Source organism: Eulemur rufifrons, chromosome 5 (assembly GCF_041146395.1).
Source record: "Eulemur rufifrons isolate Redbay chromosome 5, OSU_ERuf_1, whole genome shotgun sequence".
Taxonomy (NCBI): Eukaryota; Metazoa; Chordata; class Mammalia; order Primates; family Lemuridae; genus Eulemur; species Eulemur rufifrons.
The window spans coordinates 49,080,136-49,102,043 of NC_090987.1; the positions used below are offsets into that span (position 1 = coordinate 49,080,136).

The window sequence follows — 21,908 nt, forward strand, 5'->3', positions numbered from 1 at the left end:
ATATCAAATGGTTGAATGATAGATAGCAGAGAAGAATTTGATGAATTGTTCAAGGAAAAAAATAACAGCAATAACATGGTGACATTCATCATCACATCTGTGTGAGCATCATTTCACTATGCCTATTGTCATAGAAACAAGCAGGTGTGTTGTTTTTTAAGTTAGCATTTATTTGAATGCAAATTCAACAAAATTATATGTTGTAAGGTTTCTAGAAATTGTGGCAGATCCTCATATGGAAGCTCTGCTTGAATACCTTTCAGAACTGCTGACAAAAGCCTGTGCAGATTAGCTGTCAGACAGTAATCACCAGTAAACCCCTTCCCCGATCCAACTAGCCTCACATTTATATTTCCTTATAACTTTTGAAAATTGGTGTTGAAATGCAAAAAAAAAAAAAAAAAAAAAATTAACTGAAAGCTAAATGAAGAAAAATAAAAGGAAAAAGTTGATTTCTGTACAGTTATCGATGCCATTCATTGGCTGCTTTATCATGAAGGAACTGAGTGTTATGAAAATTCATGGCTCAGCTTTTATAGAGCTAAGTGTTATAAACAAATCAAATAACTTCATATTTTTTGCTCAGTGATGAGAATCTTCTAGTTAATATTTTTGGCCCCATGACTATTTCCAGGTCTCAGTTTTGGAGATTCTTACATAAGAGTAGAGAGATTTTTTTTTTTTAACTGGAAAAGATCAACTTTTCTAGTAAAAAAAATTTTTTTGAAGTCAACTTTAAGTTCCAAGCAGTAAGTTCACCTGTCCTAAAAGCCACATATTGCTATCTAGACAGACAGAAAACAACAGCGAGATTCTTTATTTCTAATTCCATGGGCCATATGTCTTTGTGTGATAAGTAACTTTAACATGAAAACAACAGGAATAATAATTCAAAGGAAGAACCCATTAATCTCTGTGAGTCAGCAGCCAGGGTCCCCCAGTTGAACACTGATCTAAATGCTAGTACAGTGGGGATTGTGGATGTGTCATAAATCAGGTTTTAAAAATCAGATATGTGTAAGTGGAACAGGTTGGTTCATTTTTCTAGGGACCAAAGAGGAAATGTCAAATGTGTGAATCAGGCTGAAGTGATTAAATACAAGTTTTCTGGCCACCAAATCTTTTTCTCTTTTCTCCTTCTACTTTTCTAGAAGTAGAAAGGAAGGGAGTTCCCTGGTTCCTATCACTAAGGTAGGTCTTAGGTAGAATCTCAGGAGCTCTTCTTTAGCCGAGAGGCACCTGGTGCTGTGATTCACCCAGCCTGTGCCAGAGTTTACAATATAAACAGCTTCCTACCTGAGCCAAAGATTGACATTGAACCAGACTTGGTCCCCTCTCTGGAGGATCACAGTGTTTTAGGACAGATGTCATGCTAAGAAAATCAAATACTTGGTCCTAAAGAAGCAGGGACCATTGGAACACTGCATTCTGTCATGGAGTCACATTTGAATATAGGTAGAAACTGAAAGGTGAGATGAATTACCATGGTTGGAAAAAAATTGGTAATAAATGACACAGGTGTTTCTTTAGGGCAGGTAGCACACTTGGGTAGTTTTTGAAGGAAAGAAGGAAATAACAGATTGAATGTTGCTGATATTGGAAATTAATATGCTACAGGTTTAGGTTATTCTCAAGTTCTCTCTTTGCCTAATATGAAAGATATACAAAAGCATTAATGATTGAAATGGCTGACAGCATTGTTTTTTCCAGGAGTTATGGCAATTGACAGCATCACAGCCTCCTTCTGGTTTTACTCTTTGCCCTCTCCTTTATGCGTACTCCTGACTCCCACCCTCAGCCTTCCCCAAACTAGCCTTGCCTTCCTGTTCTCCCTGTCTCTGTCCTGGCTCTTACCCTTCTCGTACCACACCTCCCACTGCTGCCATTTAATTTCATCAGGGTTATCTTCCTAAAACCTATGTCTGATAATTACACCTTTACTCAATACCTGTTAAATCTTTCATTTTTTGTTGAGTTGTAAATATAGCACTGTTCTCTGAAAGAATATTTTCAGTACAGAAGTATTCATGATAAAATATCTTTGCTTCCTGGTTTTGTTTTTCAAAGGTAACTACTATTAACAACTAGATACATGTCCTTCCAAAATTTTACAGGGTAGAAACTATAGTGCAAGTTCATTTATGAATATAAAATGGATGCAATGTAATAAATGTTAGCAAACCCAGCATTTTATTACAAAAATAATATGCCATGTGAAACCACCACCTCACATCAAACAAAAGTAAATTCCAGACAGATCATGATCCAAACACAAAACTTAAACTTGTAAGAACGCTATAGGAAAAATATTATAGGAGGATATTTTTATACTATATTTTTCTAAGCTTAACATAAAACACAGTAGTCATTAAAAATGATTGAGAGATTTGATTATATAAGATTTTAAGATACACACACACACACACACACATATATATATGATAAGATATATAAGATTCTGGATGATGAAAGATACCACGAAGGAAGTCTAAATACAAGCAGAAGACTTAGATAAATTAATTTCAACAGGGACGGCAGACAGCGGGTTGGTGTCTATAATATACAGAGTCTTGATACAGATTAATAAGAAAAAGACAAAACACCCTATTAGAAAAAAAAGTGGAGAATAAGAGAAGGTAACTCAGAAAAAATCCAGCTGGCATGGAAGCATACAATAAGGTACCCAGCCTGACTAATGATTAAGAAATGAAATAAAACAAGTGCTACAAAAAGTTTAAATTTCCGTAATATCAAATGTTAATTAGGGAGAACTATGGACCTGCGTGGACTATTGACGGGAATATACATTTTGCAGCCTCTTCTGCAGGCAAATGGGAACATCAATCAAAATATGAACATTGCATATCAAACCTATTTCTAGAAGTTTATCAGTCAGGAATACTTCCAAATGCACAAGGATGTATGTCCAAGTGTTTTTATTTTACCTCACTAACTTTATATATTAATCTCTCTCCATTGCCCAGTGAGTAAATGCCAGACTTCTGCTCATGAGAGTAACACATCAATAGACTTCTTTAAACATCTACTATGTGTTAGGTATTGGAAGAAAACAAAAGTAGAAAAGGTAATGTCCCTTCTCTACCATATGTCACTGTCCTGCCGGCAGCTAACTATAGAAAACAATGAAGTGCAGCGTGTGGATAGAGCACCCTGTGCGGTTTTGCTGGCACAGAGCAAGGCAGAGCGGTCTGGACGTGCCAGCTGATGGGGCATCGATGACTCTAGAGTTGAAGACACCCCAAGATCCTGGGGCTGGATGACCAGCGACTGAGATGGGCGACAGCGTAGGGGGAGAATTCAGAGGCCGTGTGAGGAAGTTTGCTTGCAATATTCAAGGTCTTTTGTGATCTAATCCCAATTTATATTTATTACTTCTTCGCCTGCTATTTATTTCCTGGAATTCAATGAGCTGCGTGTAGGGAATTTTCTTTTCTCGCAGAACCTTCTGAATTCCAGCAGCACTGTGCTCTTGCTTGCATTCTTCTTTCCTCCTCTGCTGTCCCCTTGGTTCTCCTCCGATAGTACTTCTGCTTATTTTTCAGCATTTTATTCAAGTACTATACTTTTCCTTGAAGTATCCCAGGTCCTTTCCTCCCCTGAAATCAGATTTAATTACTCGTCCCTTTGTGCTCACAGAGAAATTGCCTGGACCTCAGGTTGAAGACTGTTTTACGCAGGCTACAGTTACCACCCGCTCACACTCCCTAGGAGACTGTGATCCCCTCGTGCTCGAAGGCTGCATGTTATTCCATCTTGGTTCTCCAGAAATCTCTCAGTTTAGAATTTGAGAGTTTGAGTAGAGAAGCAGAAGATAATTTTAGAAGATTTCAAGCACTTAATTGCAAATCAGAAATCATCCAATAGAAGCAACAGTTTATTCTGTCTCACCTAAATCTGAAACCACACGTGTTTTGGGGATCTCGGTTTGCTTCTGACCCATAAAATTTTATGGGCATTCCGTAAAATTCCCTACATCCAATGCTGGAACATCAGTATTCTTTATAGAGGCTTCATTAAAATTTCCTGGACCTTCAGCCAGCGATGCAGTGCAAGTGTAAAAGCTTTCCCAAACTTGCCTTTTGGGAGTTCCCTGCTGTACTTAAGTACTTAGTGAATACTTAATAGGCACTTAATAAACATGTGTTGAATGGACAAATGAAAAAATAAATGCCAAAGAGATATGTGCACTTGAGTTTAAGTGTGGAGGTACATTTTGGTGCCCTTTAGAGCAGCTGCTCGTGTTGGTAAATGTTCACTGGGTAGCAGCTCCGTGGCAGGCGGTGGAATTACAGAGTTAGATTGCCCCATTACTGAGAAGCTTTTGTCATTCCTCCTATTCAGACTCCATGGCTCTGTGGATGGGTTTACGGGGTGGGGTGGTCCATGAGCATTCTGACATTTGTGTACACGCATGTGCACAACATGCTTGTTTGTTAGGGGTGGGGAAGATTCATACCTTTTAGGAGTGCATGGATTCATGTATAATGTCCATTTTTAGGGGTAGGAGAGAGAGGATCTCCAATTTTTACCAAATTGTCTAAGAGCTGTGACTGGAAGACAGCGAAGAGCCCTCAGTGTAGTTTATGCTGCAACTCCATGGCTACTGGCAGGTACAAACCCATAAGCCCCTGTGGACGAGCACGTTCTTCAGTAAAGCATTTGCTGCTTGGTCTGTGCTGTACGGCACGGATCCTACTTGCATGGTGCGAGTGTTTACGTGAGCACATGCACACACCTGCTCTCCCAGGAGTGCTTTTTAGGAAAATACATATTGAGTGCCAAATATTTACTGATCACGATGGAATCAGAAAGACGAATAAGACATCAGTCACTCCTCAGAAAGATGCTACAATTACTTGAAATGTTCCAATTCCTCTGGCATATTTAAATCATGATTGAAGACTAAACAAGAGATTTTTACAGCACTCCGTGATTCATTGCCAAATGAATTGTATGAACATAGTCACTATGGTGAGCGCTCAGCTGATCTAGTGATGGTTAGGCCAGATTTAGGAAGGCTTCACAGGTCAGCACAACTGGAACTCTGGCTTGAGACGTGGATAGGCACTTTTTTGGTCTCAGTCTCATCTTGGAAAACATTTCCTTCCTTCCTCCCTTCTTTCCTTCTTTTCCTCCTTCCTTTTTGTTTGGTTTCATGACAGTTCTCTCTCTTTTGGCTTCTTCCTGCATTTATGTTTCTCTTATATTACTGGCTTCTCCTCCTCTATCCTTTATTAAATATCAGTGTTCATTAGGGCATGGTAATGGGCTTTCTTCTTTTTTCTTCTCTAAACTCCCTTCTCCAGTGATCTTGTCCATTCCCAACATAATTTCAATGCCAGTCACCCCCAGATCTCCATTTCCAGCCCAGCCCTCTCTCCGACCCCAGCTTTATGTCACACACATATGTCCACTTGGCTGTCATAGGCATTTCCAACTTGATATGGCCACATCGAAGTGTCAGTTTCTCCTCATGCATTCCACCTCATTTCAGTAAGTGGGACCACCTTTTGCTCAAGCCCCAAACATACAACCTATCTTTTATTCCTCCGCCTTTGCCTTGCATCTTACCCATCACTGGGCGCTGTTCATTTTGTCTCTAAAACACGCCAGTTCTTTTCATCCCCTGCTGTCTCCATCCCCCACCTTCGTCAGGGCCACTGCATTCTCTCCCCTGTGCAGTAGCTCCAGGCCCCGGACTCCGCAGTGGTTCCTACTGACCTCCCTACTACCTTTACATCCCCCCCTCAATAAAATCAATCTCCCACCTGCAGCCAAGGTGAACTTTTTATAAAAGGAATCAGATCATTTTATTTTCACACTGAAAAGCATTCAAGGGCTGCCTTCCTGTTGTATGAAATCAAATGTCGTATCTTGGGGTAGGGAGCACCACGTGCTATTGCCCTGCCCGCTTCTCCAGCCCCCCAGGGATTACACAGGGCTCCTCCCTGTTCACTAACTGGGCCTAGCTCGCTCCTGTTTCATTGCCTCAGTTTGTGCTGTTCTTCCCCAACTCTTGGCCTGTTTGGCTCCTTCGCAAAGGTCAAATCTTCCTGGCTTAAGTGACATCTCAGTGGGCCCTTCCCCGGCCTTCCAGATGGCTGTGTATGAACCTCTCTCCCCCTGTGATACTCCTTATCTGAAGACTCTACCCTGTTGGTTTCTTCCGTGAAACTTCATGTTTTAAAATTATTAATGTGTATGTTGTGTTACATGTCTCCTCAGCCCAGCCCACCCAGTCCAGATTCTTAGCTACCTCAAGTCAGGGCCTGTGTCTACCTGCTGACTACAGTGCATGCAGAGTGTCGGTGTTTAATCAATATTTGAATTGAATAAATGAATCTGAATAGGTAGAGAAATGGGACAGAGATACTTCTATCATGTTCCAGGCAGGTGAAAGTTTATGAACAAAAAGTGGTATCAGGAAAGCCCCATCAGTGTTTGTGGGGCAGTAGATCTCTATCTCTAACCAGAACAGAAGGTAACCTAATGTTGTGGTGTAGCATGTTCAGAAATAAGTTTGGAGATGCAGGTCTGAAACATGTAACTAAGGCATTTGGACTTGGTCCCATATGCAAACTTCTTAGGCAATAAAATGAGCCCTGAGACTAAGCTAGCCCTGGCAGGCAGTGTTCTCCTCATTTGAATTACACGGTATCATAGCTGTTGGATTGCTTCTCCCTTTGCCCCACTAGCCTGTGAGCTCCTTCAGGGCAGGTACCATGCCTGAATCGCCATATGAGACCCCAGATCAGAAAGTGCTTGGCACCCAAGAAGTGCTCAATGAGTATGTTTTGAATGTGTGAACGAATGAATAAATAAACCCTGGGAGCAGCTGTGCTGTCCAGGCTTAGATCTGCGTCCTCTGGGCTGCTCTTTTTTCTGGGAGCATCAAAACGGAAGACCAGGCAAGCAGTCGAGCACACAGCCCCCCTTAGCAGTGGGGTGGTCGATCTGGTCTTGTCTCCTCTAGACTTCCTCAGCGTCGAGAGGAAGTCTGTTAGAGGGTTAACCACAGATACTCGGCCTGACTCTGATATGCACTGCATTGATTACTATATGCAGCAAACATTTTCTTGCCAAAGCTTAGTTGATTCAATCTAAATATTCTTTCAGAGAGGTCTTCTTAATTGTAATGACATGGTATAAATATAAAAAGAAAGAATGTCAATTATCACTCCATATAATAACAGTGTTAGTGTTCATGCACATAAATTATAAGTAAGTTTACCTATTTAAAAGTGAGAAAAGTGCTCAGTTTTGCAATTTAAAACTTTTGAATATGCCACATTTTAAAATTATGTCATTACAACCAGTACAAGTTAGTAATCACCTCTAAAGTGCATGTTCTTAAATAGTTGATGAACTACTCTCAGTGAAATTCTTTAAAAAATCATTTCAGAGGGCAAAATTTAAAGGCACCTATGTTATATTTATTTTCAAACATTTCAGACTCATCCAACATGCTTTGAATATGTTATGTAGCAAATATCATGAAAACTCCTAGAGCTGTACCATCTGATATGACGGCTTACCTGTTACACATGGTAATTTAGATTCAGATTTTAGTTAATTAAATTTCCAGTTCCTCAGTCTTCACTAGCCACATTTCATGTGCTCAGTAGCCACATGTGGCTGGTGACTACTACCATATTGAACAGTGCAGAATAGAACATTTCCTTCATTACAGAAAGTTCTGGTGGATAGAATTGCTCTGAAGAAAAGAAATGAATATGACCCATAACAAGCACTCCACTCATAGCTTCAGGAACTACTGGCGTGTGTCTTGGATTTATTTTCAGAGCATATATCTTTGCCCATATTGATGAAAACATTTAAAGGTGTCCTTGTTCCCAACAGAAAATAATCCCATTCAGTCCTAAATTAAATTATAGCTGCCAGATCAGAGATGAGGCCTTATCGTTATCGGTGTCTTATCTGTTTGAGATAGTTGTATATTTTGTTGTTTTTTTCCTAAACCTATCTATTGTAATGTACTTTTACAAAATGACATTTTGAAAGCAAACAACTTCAAGGTATTAGTTTAAAACGTGAACTCATCCTTTATGTTCTAATCTATTGAATTTAAGTTCCCCTGTCTATAAAGGTAATAACTCACAACAGTTTGGGCTGAGTTCCTGTGCCCCTTCCCTGGATTCGGGATTTGAAGAGTCTTTGAGAGGGAGAGCTTATCATAAAGTGTCTGACAGTGCATATATCAGAAGGGTTTATTGGATAAAGATGTAATCTGAGTCCATCTGCTCCAGATATTTTTATCACTTTCTTATTCTTTTGCAGATCACCTACAAAGCAGTCAGTTCCTTTGACCCAGAAATAGATTTATCCAATCAAAGTGGAAGAGTTTCAAAACTGGGAAATGAAACCCATTTTCTGTTTTTTGGACTGTATCCGGGCACCACATACTCCTTTACCATCCGAGCGAGCACAGCTAAAGGTTTTGGGCCTCCAGCAACAAACCAGTTCACCACCAAAATATCAGGTACTATACATTCACGAGTTGTGTCTTTTATCAGAAGTAGCATTTTTGTACTTTTCCATTCCCATTGTTAAGTATGCAAAGCTCGCTCGCACATTTTATCCAAATGAATACCTCTGGATGCCTGAAATTCAGACTCATGGAATTAAATGAAATGCTACAAATATTTATTTTGGGGGAGCTTAAGATCCTCCTGTGTTAGGAAGTGTCCTCTGTTTTAGCAGTTTGCCTCGGAGGACTTGGACATGGGGCTGGAGGTTCTGTTACGGCACTATCATTCCCTTGGCAATCCCAAGTTACTAGAGCAGCAGTGATGGAAAAATCTCTGTAATGAGCCATGAACAATTGGGAGCTCAGCAGAAAGGCAGAGTCACATGGAGTCCACTTCCAGAAGCATCAGCCTTCCTTGGGACCTTTACCATTAGTTGTTTCCCATCCTGAAGAGAGAGGCAACATACAGGGTGGTACAAGGCACTGAGGGTCTCCAGCTTTTCACTTTTAGAGACCCAATTATGCCATCCAACAAAAGACATAATCTGAGAAATATTTCTAGGCATGTTCAACTGTGCAGAAAATGCCTTTGTACTTCAGACTAGAGGAAATTAAGTTGCCATCTGGTATGGGATATGTAACAGCAATAAACAAAATTCCATGGACATTTTCTTTTTCATTTTTCCTCCCTGTGGGTATGAGTGAGGAAGTGCTTGAGTTTTGGCTTTAGCTATTTTGGTTGGGGATGGATGGGATGGATCTGGGGGAGGGAAGTAACTTTTTATCAGACAGAGTTAGATCCATAATATTTAGCCTGGCTTTTATATCTTTTGTCCCTCACTCCTAGTTTTATAAGTTTTTGTTTGAAGTTGAAGGAAAGGAATATTCACAACTAGAGTATTATAAACATTCTGCTAGGTTTTGAGGCGAAGAGGTTTGAGATTTTGTTTTTAAGTGATTATAACTTAAAAGGATAATTTTTCATTTTGTAACATTTTGTTTATGAGTGCAAACTTGACTTCACATTTAATACACATTTGATATTCTATATATAGATTTAGGTTATAGGAACAATATGGAGAGTTGGAAAAGAGGAAGAAGTTCTTGGGAGGTTAGGAAAATGAGAGATTAGAAAATTGACCTAGGTTGTACAAATGGGTGGGCAGAAAGACCACTGCACTTAGAATCAGAAAATCTGGGTTCTAGTTATGATTTTTCCATGTACTTTCTCTCTTATTTTGATCAAGTAACTTTACCCATGCATATAAATTAAGATGACATTACCCAATGCATGAATTTATCATGGGGATTTGAAGAGGAAATATATGCCAATATGTATACCTCCAATTCTTAAAATTTGCCCCTATTGAAACCATATGTCATAGATTGTTATCTGAAGGTATTCTTTTAGGAAAAAAATTCACTTTTCCCATTTTTATTAAATAAAAATTTCAGCCAATATGTTTTTGACCACTCTTAGTACACCAAGTTCATCTAAATCTACCCAAAAGCAAAGAAACTTGACATTTCAGTGAGCCTATGTGGGCTCATCAAAAATAACTATTTGAATTTTATAATTTTTTGAAAGTTACATTTAGGGGCCCTATTTTCTATTTTCATGGACTTGAGATAGGAAACTATTCTCATATACAAAATGTAATTCTCTGTCTTGAATTATAGTTATTTGAAATAGAATGGAAATTAACTTTTAATACTGAGAAAATTCACGAAATGGAACTGAGAAATAACCCATGTCTGTTACATAGAAGCTTTTTTTTATATGTAAAACAGTTTTAAAAACTATTTTCAAGAAGCGATCTCTAGCTTTCTAGGGACCTGTGGGTTGTGCAAAGATGTTACACCCTTTCACATCACAGCTCTATGTAATGATTTGTCTGGAGCTCTGTTGTTCTCCTATCGCAATAAGACTTCCCAGTCTAGAGAAGAAAGAATGCCAGGAAATGACCTGGAAATAGGATCCACATTGGGAGGAGAACTAACATTTGTAGAACTATGTTTGCCTAGCACTCTCTTTCTATTGTCTCTTTGAATTCACTTTCCCCCGTTTTGAGAGGTGCATAAACTGAAGTTCCAGAGATAATTAAGCTCTTATGCTGGCTAAAACAAAACACAACAAAAAAGTTAAACCTAAGCCTTTCTTCCTTCAATTCCCATGTATTTTCCACACTCATGCTTTCCTGAGAGCCCAGAAGTGGTCACTAATTAATTCCAACAAGTCTCTGGCTCCCCCGTGTCCTCCTTAAATCCCCAAATGGGTCATTAGTATGTGAAAAACCTTGACTCAGATGGCAGAACTGTAAAGTCCAGGTTTATGATCCCAGTGATTGTTTCTTAAATGTACGTTTAACATACACATTTTATTAAAAATGTTATATGTATAGAAAAATGCACAAATTATAAGTATATAACTCGATGAATTTTTACAAGCTGACTACACCCATTGAGCCAGAATCCAAATCAAGCAATAGAAGATCACTGACATCTCATACCCTCTCCCAGCTTCAGCTCAAGGTCAAGGCGGTCAATATGTGCTAATTTAAGCAGCTGTCCCTGTTATTTTGTGTAGGGAATATATATAAAGCTTATTCATGGTCAGCTATAGCTGCAACTTAAAGTAAGTGCGCTATGTTCTTAATGTTCTTGTGAAAGAAGGTGGAAAGTAAACCGAGAAGATAAACCAGAAATAATGAGTCTCGCATTGTACACCTTTTTCCCCAGCACCCTCCATGCCAGCATATGAACTTGAGACACCTTTGAATCAAACTGACAATACGGTGACAGTCTTGCTGAAACCTGCACACAGCAGAGGTGCACCTGTCAGGTAGGAAGCGAAGGGGTGGGCTGACTCTAGAGGGAAGAAAACTAAAACCAAGTTGATTAATTTTTCCAATGTGTTTCCTAGGGATTTGCTACAAACCTCAGTCAGCATGTAAATCCATATCTTTATTAGCTCTAATTAAAAGAAATGACTGAGGAAAATGAAAGGGCTTTGATGTAAGGTGATCAAGTATTATTTAAAGGGTTTTATTCTGATGCAAGTGAGTTGGTCTTTTGAAGATAAGGAACAAAGCCCAGTCTGTTGATGAAATGGCTTTGCTTCTAAAAGGTAATTGTTGGCTGCAATTTAGTTACCCAAGGGCAGATGACATTTTTGTCCTGAGCTCTATTCTTTTATTTTTTTAATTTTAATAATTATTGACACATAATTGTTGTATATCTTTACAGGGTGTATATCTTTATATGTGATCTTTTGATATAGGCATACAATGTGGGCTAATCAAATCAGGGTAATTGGGGTATCCATCACCTCGGGCATGTATCATTTCCTTGTGTTGAGGGCATTCCTGTTCCCCTATTTTAGTTATTTTAAACTATACCTTAACTTACTGTTGATTATTGTCACTTTGTTGTGCTATCAAATATTGTTCATGCTGTCTAACTATCTAACTATATTTTTGTACCCATTAACCATCCCCACCCTATCCCCCACGGCCTGCTACCCTTCCAGACTCTGATAACCATCATTCTATTCTCTGTCACCATGAGATCAATTGTTTTTAATATTTAGCTCCCACATATGAGTGAGAATATGTGAGATTTGTCTTTCTGCGCTAGGCTTATTTCACTTAATATAACGTTCTCCAGTTCCATCTATGTTGTCGCAAAGGGCAGGATTTAACTCTTTTTTGTGACTATATGTTAATAATATTCCATTGTGTATATGTGCCACAATTTCTTATCCATTCATCTGTTGATGGACACTCAGGTTAATTCTATATCTTGGCTATTGTGAATAGTGCTGCAATAAACATGGGACTGCAGATACCTTTTTGATACACTAAATTCCCATCCTTTGGATATATATCAAGCAGCGGGATTGCTGGGTCATATGGTAGTTCTATTTGTACTTTTTTGAGGAACCTCTGTCGTGTTCTCCTCATGGTTGCACTAATTTATAATACCAACAGTGTATGAAAGTTCTCTTGTCTCTACATCCTCACCAGCATTTATTGCCTCTCTTTTTGATAAAAAACATTTTAAATGGGATGAGATGATATCCCATTGTAGTTTTCATTTTCATTTCTCTGATGACTAATGATGTTGAGCATTTTTTCACCTATCTGTTGGCCATTTGTGTGTCTTCCTTTGAGAAATGTCTGTTCAGATGATTTGCCCATTTTTAATCAGATTATTTGATATCTTCCTATTGAGTTGTTCGAGCTCCTTATGTATTCTAGTTATTAATGCCTTATAGAATGGGTAGTTCGCAAATATTTTCTCCCATTCTGTGGGTTGCCTCTTCACTTTGTTGATTGTTTCCTTTGCTGTGCAGAAGCTGTTTTGATTGATTTGATGCCATTTGTCCATTTTTGCTTTGGTTGCCTGTGGTTTGGGGGTACTACTCAAGAAGTCCTTTCCCAGATCAAAGTCCTGAAGCGTTTCTCCAATGTTTTCTTTTAGTAGTTTCATAGTGTCAGGCTTTAGATTTAAGTCTTTAATCCATTTTTATTTGATGTTTGTATATGGGAAGAGATAAGGGTCTAGTTTCATTCTCTGCATGTGGATATCCAGTTTTCCCAGCACCATTTATTGAAGAGACTGTCCTTTCTCTACTGTATGTTCTTGGCATCTTTGTCAAAAATAAGTTCACTATGATGTCTGGAATTATTTCAGCATTCTCTATTCTGTTTCATTGGTCCATGTTTCTCTTTTTGTGCCAGTAACATGCTGTTTTGGTTACTACAGCTCTATAATATAAGTTGAAGTCCGGTAATGTGATTCTTCCAGTTTTGTTCTTTTTGCTCAGGATAGCTTTGGAAATTCTGGGTCTTTGTGGTTCCATATAAATTTTAGGATTTTTTTATATTTCTTTGAAAAATCATTGCTCTTTTGATGGGGATTACATTGAATCTGTAGATTGATTTGGATAGTGTGAACATTTTAACAATATTGATTGTTCCAGTCCACAAGCATGGAATACCTTTCCATTTTTTTGTGTCTTCTCCAATTTCTTTCATCAATATTTTCTAGTTTTCATTATAGAGATCTTTCACTTCTTTGGTTAAATTTATTCCTAGGTATTTTATTTTATTGGTAGGTATTATAAATGGAATTACTTTCTTTGTTTCTTTTTCAGATTGTTTACTATTGGCATACAGGAATGCTACTGATTTTCGTATATTGATTCTGTGTCCAGCAACTTTACTGAATTTGTTTATCAGTTCTAATAGTGTTTTTTGGTGGAGTGTTTAGATTTCTCTAGATATAAGATCATTGTCTGCAAACAAGGATAATTTGGCTTCTTCCTTTCCAGTCTGGATACACTTTATTTGTTTGTCTTGTCTGATTGTTCTAGCTAGAATTTCCAGTACTATGTTGAATAACAGTGGTGAAAGTGGGCATCCTTGTCTTGTTCCAGATGTTAGAGGAAAGACTTTTATTTTTTTCCCATTCAACATGATTCACCCTGTAGGTCTGTCACATATGGTTTTTATCATGTTGCAGTAAGTTCTTTCTATACTCAATTTTTTGAGAGTTACTATCATGAAGGGATGTTGAATTTTATCGAATGCTTTTCCAGCATCAATTGAAATGATCATATGGTTTTTGTCCTTCATTCTGTTGATGTGATATATCTCATTGACTGATTTCTGTATGTTGAACCATCCTTGCATTCCTGGAATGAATCCCACTTGATCAAGATGAGTAGTATTTTTAATGAGTTATTGAATTTGGGTTGCTAGTATTTTGTTGAGGATTTTTGCATCTATCTTCATCAGAGATATTGGCCTATAGTTTTCTTTTTTTATTGTTGTTGTGTCTTTGTCTGGTTTTGGTATCAGGGCAATATAGACTTCATAGAATGAGTTGGGGAGTATTTCCTCCTTGATTTTTTGGAATAGTTTAAGTAGTAGTGGTATTAATTCTTTGAATGCTTGGTAGAATTCAGATGTGAAGCAAGCGAGTCCTAGGTTTTTCTTTGTTGGGAGAATTTTTATTACTACATCTGTCTCATTACTTCTTATTGGTTTATTCAGGTTTTGGATTTCTTCATGGTTCAATCTTGGTATGTATGTGTCTAGGAGGTCTTCCAGTTTATTGCTGTATAGTTACTAATAGCAATATCTAATATTTCTTTGGATTTCTGCAGTATCAGTTGTAATGTCTCCTTTTCATCTCTGATTTTATTTACTTAGATCTTCTATCCTTTTTTCTTAGTCTGGCTAACAGTATGTCAATTTTGTGTATCCTCTCAAAAAAAAAACAACTTCATTTCATTGATCTTTTGTATTTTATTTTGGTTTCAATTTTGTTTATGTCTGCTCTGATCTCGTTTTTTTCTCCTTCTTTGTTTCATTTTTTTTTTTAATTCTTATTTCAGCATATTGTGGGAGTACAAAAGTTTAGGTTACATATATTGCCCTTGCCCTCCCACCCCCCTGAGTCAGAGCTTCAAACGTGTCTATCCCCTAGACAGTGTGCATCGCACTCATTATGTATATATACACCCATCCCCTCCCCCACCCATATCTGCCCGACACCCGATCAGTGTTATCCCTAAATGTGCTCTTAGTTGATGGTAAGTGAAACCAATTTGATGGTGAATACATGTGGTGCTTATTTTTCCATTCTTGGGATACTTCACTTAGTAGAATGGGTTCCAATTCTATCCAGGAGAACATAAGAGATTCTATATCCCCATTGTTTCTTATAGCTGAGTAGTACTCCATGGTATACATATACCACATTTTATTAATCCACTCATGTATTGATGGACACTTGGGTTGTTTCCACATCTTCGCAACTGTGAATTGTGCTGCTACAAACATTCGGGTGCAGGTATCTTTGTCATAGAATGTCTTTTGTTCTTTTGGGTACATGCCCAATAATGGGATTGCTGATAAAGGACTGATAACTAGAATCTATTTAGAACTCAGGAAAATCAGCAAGAAAAAATCAAACAACCCTCTCAAAAAGTGGGCAAAGGACATGAACAGAAATTTTTCAAAAGAAGACAGAAGAATGGCCAACAAACATATGAAAAAATGCTCAACATCTCTAATCCTCAGGGAAACGCAAATCAAAACCACAATGAGATATCTCTTAACTCCACTTAATGGCCTTTATCAAAAAGTCCCATAACAACAAATGTTGGCGTGGATGCGGAGAGACAGGAACACTCATACACTGCTGGTGGGACTGCAAACTAGTGCAATCTCTGTGGAAAGCAATATGGAGATACCTTAAACAGATACAAGTAGACCTACCATTTGCTCTGATCTTTATTATTATTTTCTTTTACTAATTTTGGGTTTAGTTTGCTCTTTTCTAGTCCTTTGAGATGCATCATTAGGTTGTTTATTTGAAGGTTTTCTACTTTTTTTGATGTAGGCATTTATTCCTCTAAACTTCCTCTTATTACTGCTTTTTGTGTACCCCACAGGTTTTGATATGTTGTGTTTTCATTTTCATTTGTTTTGAGAATTTTCTTAATTTCCTTCTTAATTTCTTCAGTGACCTACTCTTTACTCAGGAGCATATTAATTTTCACATGTTTGTATATTTTCCAATGTTCCTCTTGTTATTGATTTCTAGTTTTGTGGTCAGAGAAAATACCAATATGATGTCAGTTTTTTTGATTTTTTACAGCTTGTTTTGTGACCTAAAATATGGATACATTCTTGAGAATGATCCATGAGCTGAGGAGAAGAATGTGTATTCTACAGCTGTTGGTGAAATGTTCTGTAAATATCTATTAGGTTCCTTTGGTATATCGTGCAGGTTAAGTCCAGGATTTGCTGATTTTCTGTCCGGATGATCTGTCTAGTGCTAAAAGTGGATTGTTGATTTCTGTAACAATTAGTGTACTGGGATTTCCCTCTCTTTAGCTCTCATGGTATTTGTTTTATATATCTTGGTGTTCCAGTGTTGGGTACACATATATTTAGAATTGTTATATCCTCTTGCAGAATTGACTCCTTTATCATTATGTAATGACTTTCTTTGTCTCTTTTTACAGTTTTTGTCTTGAAATCTATTTTATGTGATAGAAGTATTGCTACTTCTCTTCCTTTATAGTTTTCATTTGCATGGAATATCTTTTTCCATCCCTTTATTTTCAGTCTTTTTGTGTCATTGTAGATGAAGTGTGTTTCTTGCTCTTGTTTTTTATCCATTCAGCCACTCTATGTCTTTTGATTGGAGAGTTTAGTCCATGCTAATTCAATGTTATTATTGATCACTAAGGACTTTCTACTGCCATGTTACTAATATTATTTGATTTCTGGGTTTTTTTTTGGTTTTTTTTGTTTTTTTTTTTTGTGGTCCTCTCTTTCTTTCTTCCTTACTTCCTGTCTTCCTTTGTTAAAAGTGATTTTCTCTGGTGTTGTGTTTTAATTTCTTGCTTTTTATTCTTTGTGTATCGGTTGTAGGTTTTTTGATTTGAGGTCACCATGGGTCTTACAAAAACATTTTATAACCAATTATTTTAAACATACTTTACACACAAATAAACAAGCAAGGAGAAATGTAACAGAAATTCTACCCTTTAACTACATCCTTCCCCCTGCTTTTTAACTTTTTGTTGTTCTCATCCATATCTTTTTATACTATCTATCAAAAAGTTGTAGTTATTTTTGATAGGTTTGTCTTTTGTTTTTCCTACTCAAGATGTAAGTATTTTTTTACACTTTAATTCCATCTATAGGGTATTCTGTATTTGTGTACCTAGTGTTACCAGTTAGTTGTATATATTCAGATGATTTCTGATTTTTCATTAATATACTTTTCTTTCAGATTAAAGAACTCCTTTTAACATTTCTTATGGGACAGGTCTTGTTGATGAAATCCTTCAGCTTTTGTTTGTCTGTGAAAGTCTTATTTCTCCCTCATGTTTGAAGGATATATTTACAGAATATAATATTCTAGGATTAAGTTTGTTGAGCTTCAGCACTTTGAATATGTCATGCCACTCTCTCCTGGCCTGTAAGGTTTTCACTAAGAATTCTGCTGCCAGATGTATGACAGCTTTTTTATGTTTTTTTTTTTTTTCTTTTTTCTTGCTTCCCTTTGGACCTTTCCTTTATCCATGACCTTTGGGATCTTTATTATTGTATACCTTGAGATAGTCTTGTTTGGGTGAAATCTGCCTGGTGTTCCTGACCTTCTTGTAACTGAATATTGATATCTTTCTCTAGGTTTGGAAAGGTCTCTGTTATTATTTATTTTAAGAAAGTTTCTACCCCAGTCTCTCTACCTACTCTTTAAGGCCAATAACTCTTAGATCTACCCTTTTGAGGCTATTTTATAGATCTTACAGGCATGTTTCATTCCTTTTTATCCTTTTTTCATCTGACTATATTTTCAAATAGCCTGTCTTCAAGCTCACTAATTCTTTCTTCTTCTTGGTCACTTCTGCTGTTGAGAGACTCTGATGTATTTCTCAGTTTATCAATTGAATTCTTAAGCTCCAGAATTTCTGCTTGAATTTTTTTATTATTGTTTCAATCTCTTTGTTAAATTTCTCTGATAGGCTTCTGAATTCCTTCTCCGTGATTTCCTTTATTTCACTGAGCTCCTTCAGGACATCTATTTTGAATTCTTGGCTGAAAGGTCCCATGTCTCCATCACTCCAAAATTGGTCACTGGTTCCTTATTTAGTTCATTTGGTGACATCATGTTTTCCTGGGTGTTCTTGATGCTTGTGGATGTTCCCTGATGTCTGGGCATTGAAGAGTTAGATATTTATTCTAATCTTGCAGTCTGGGCTTGTTTGAAAGCATGCTTCTTGACATGGCTTTCCAGATACTAAAGGGGAATTGTGTGCTGTGATCTAAGTATTTAATAACTGCAGTCATATCAGCACTAAGGTTGCCCCAAGCCCAATAATGCTGTGACTCTTGCAGGCTCCTGGTGGGAGATATGGGAGAATTCCTTGGATTATCAGGCAGAGTCTCTCACTTTCTTTCCTCACTCTCTGTGCTGGGCTGCTGCAGTTGCGGGAGGGGTGACGTGGGCGCTCCGTCATGGCCACCAGCACCAAGTCACACCTGAAGCCAACCCAGTCTCACCCAAAGCCTGTGGTGACTTTTGTCTGATTACCTCTGATGCTTATTCAAAGCTCAAGGTCTGTTTAGTTAGCAGATAGCAAATCCTGCCAGAACTGGGTCCTTACCTTCAGGGCAGCATGTTTCCTTCTTGCCCACGGTGGGTCCAGAAATACTGTGGGTCTTCAAGAGTCTGCTTGGTACTTTATTTTGCTGTAGCTGAGCTGGTACTCAAGTTGCAAAACAAAGTCCTCTGAACTTTCTCTTTCCTTTCTCTAAGTGGGAGAAGACTCTCCCTGAGCCATACTGCCTGTAGTCAGAGGGTGGGGTGACACATGAACTGGCTTGGCCATCGATACTGGTGTCTCACTGGGTCATGTACACCCCAAGTCCACTGGCTCTGAGCCAGCACAGCCATAGGAATTGCCCAAAGACTGCAGCCTTTGTGGCCCGACTGCTTTAGGAATTTAGTCCATTTCCCAGGCTGATTTTATCAGCCAGCAGTGGGGCTAGCTGGAACTCAGGCTTCAGGGCAGAGGATCTCTCCCTTGCTGGGCTGATCTAAATGCTCCCTCCATGGCATCAGCAGCATTCTGCCCTGTGCTGTGTTCCCCTGTGCCAGGGAGGCCCTGGGTTTCAATGCATAGTTTCCATAATCACTTTACTCTCCTTCCCCTGGGCACACAAATTCTCTTTCCACTCGGGGTGCTGGCGTGCCAGTGCTGACGATGGGGGTAGGTGGTGTAGGCAATGCAGCATTGTATTTCTACCCTCTTCAATGCCTCTTTCCTTACTATAATGTTAAAACAGATAGTATGATCACTCACCTGATCATTTTGTTCTTCTGAAGGTGCTTTCGTAGATAGTTGTTGAATTTGATGTTTGTCCAGCGAGACAATTGCTAGAGGTTTCTATTTGGCCATCTTGCTCAGCCCTTCCTCCTGAGCTCTGTTCTTTAAATGGAACTTTGTGGTTTTTGTTTGTTTAATTTTATGTCATTTAACTTTTAGTAAATTGGCTAATTTCACAATTGAATATGTGATATATATATTTTTTAAAAAGAAACAGAAGAACATTGTGAAGTCTTTATTTGAACAGATTTAAGTTTATTACCAGCATCTAGGCCCTGTGTCTTATTCAAGGATGATTTATATAGCTAAGAAATTGCAAAGTATAACTTTTACAGTGAATGAATAAAATAAATTTATTCTTTCCAGTGCGGAGCAAAGGAATGCCTGAATAACTCTAGAGTATGAACTTGTCATAAGGTCATTAATCTATATAAATGAAATTTCTACTTATTTCAAAGAGATTAGATATTTTACCTTTGTATTATCAGAATATATTCCCTTCAGAATAATCTATTACTTTGAGTAGCACACTCTGAGGAAGCATTTACATTTACAATTAAGGCTATATAGAGTTTGTTTCTGTGTTCCCTTTGTAGAATTTTATTTCATTAACCTTTGGAAACCTGGCTATATTTGATCCCATTCTCACTGCAGTATCATAGAGCAATCAGTTGGACTTCTATTTGATAAAATATATAGAAGTTTCAGTTCATAAAGTCAGAAGTCAAAACGGAATAGTATTAATTGATAGTAAAATCAGATTAGGGAAGAATCACAGAATTTTTTATTTGAAAATCTATAAAATTTTATGAAAAATTTTTAGTTTATTCTGTTGAATTGTACAATATGGTGGTTCATGTTAGGGATTTCTTCTAGCTGTTCATAGATGTGGTTTGCGAGAGCACTATGAAATATATAAAAGCTCCATTCCAAATTGAAGATCATGTTCCTGCTGCATTTCAAGTGATACTGCCGACATTGCCCGGGCCCTCTGGGTTGATCTGTAAGTGGTGCTCAGGAGTTGTACTAATCTGACGGACCCAAGGCACACATTCATTAGATGCTGTCCAAGACTCAAGTGTACCTATGGCCCTGGGTCAGACTTTTTTCATTTCAAAAGCTGAATTTTTATTAAATGAAAATTTATGCTCTGACCATGGCCTTGGGAGCATCATTTGTTTCTGAGCAACTTAACAGATGCTGAGACTTAGCAATAATGGGTCATTAGGATGGGAGTTGGTGTTTTACTGTGAAGCATCACAGTAAAACGAAAGGCTGGAGTGCACTCGGTTTCAGTTCCTCCAAACTGAAGGAAGCTGGAATCTTCACCATTTTTCAAAAGCAGCCAGTTAGTCCCTGTTCTACTTTGTTTTTATAGGAGCTTCTCTTACACATTTTCTATTCTTGTTGCATAGAATAGACTGTTCTATTTGGTCAGATTTCCATCCACATCTTTCTAGAGCTCTTCCCACCCCTGAGTTTGGAAATAATACCCCTTTGGCCGACCTCCCTCTGCCTGCTCCCCAGCCCCTTGCTTATCTTTTGAAACTGCCAGGCACGTTCCAAACTACTGTTCATTTTCTTCTATCATATATCTTGCTAAGACAGTATTTTTTTGTTGTTTACTTTTACACATTTCTAGCTGTTTTTGGAGACTTGGGGACCATACTAGTTAGTTGTAGATGTTTCCAGACTTTCTGTTAGGTACATAAAAATGCAGGTTCAAACACTTGAATTGTCAGAGTTCAAAATACATAGCTTTCACAACAGACTTTACATTTATCAGACCCTGCCCTCAAAGTCTGCAAAGCTTTCCCTTTATGTTGTCACCCCCTCCTTCAAGTTGTCGTAAGCCTGCTTTCCTAGTTTAACACTGTTAATGTTTTGATTAAATCATCTCATTATTGACTGAAAGCTCCCTGGATTTGCCAGGGTCCACTTTGCGTTCAATCTCTATTATACTTTCTTACCTAGTGTTAACATCTTGAAATTAATAAATTTGCTGTCTCTGTTCATTATCCAAATCCACAATGGTCGCATCATGATTGATTCTTACAGGACAGCATTCAGTAAGCATGACAATGAAATCTACCATAGATATCACCTTTACTGGAAGGTTGTCTGTATTAAATGGGTAAATTATCTTGGCACAAATTTGAGAGGAAATTATCTCAACCTCACCTGTCAGAAAGATGTTTTTTTTGTTTGTTTCTTTTTTTTTTTTTTTTTGCAGAAAAGTGAATGTTCTGTTCCAAGGATTCATTACACAGTACAACATAGTGGTACTCATTATCTATTGAATAGATGGAAGACCAATATAGCAAGAAAGACTAGTTTGGAAAAAAATATCTATAGTACCCTCAAACTAAATGGGGCATATTAAAATTCTCAATTTCATGTAATGTTTAGACAAATAAGAACTCTGATTAGGGAATCATATGGACCTAAAATATAAAGCCATAATATAGATGAAAACATTTG

General features: G+C 37.8%; 1 protein-coding gene across 8 annotated transcripts in view; it reads left to right on the forward strand.

Moving 5' to 3' along the window:
- Window positions 1-21,908, forward strand: part of PTPRM (protein tyrosine phosphatase receptor type M) — a 762,555-nt gene that overhangs the window by 449,867 nt on the left and 290,780 nt on the right. For all 8 annotated transcript variants that reach the window (XM_069468544.1, XM_069468545.1, XM_069468547.1 and 5 more), the window contains 2 exons: window positions 8,320-8,521; window positions 11,249-11,351. In XM_069468544.1, the coding sequence (XP_069324645.1) occupies window positions 8,320-8,521; window positions 11,249-11,351 (305 nt within the window). The remainder of the gene's footprint in view (window positions 1-8,319; window positions 8,522-11,248; window positions 11,352-21,908) is intronic.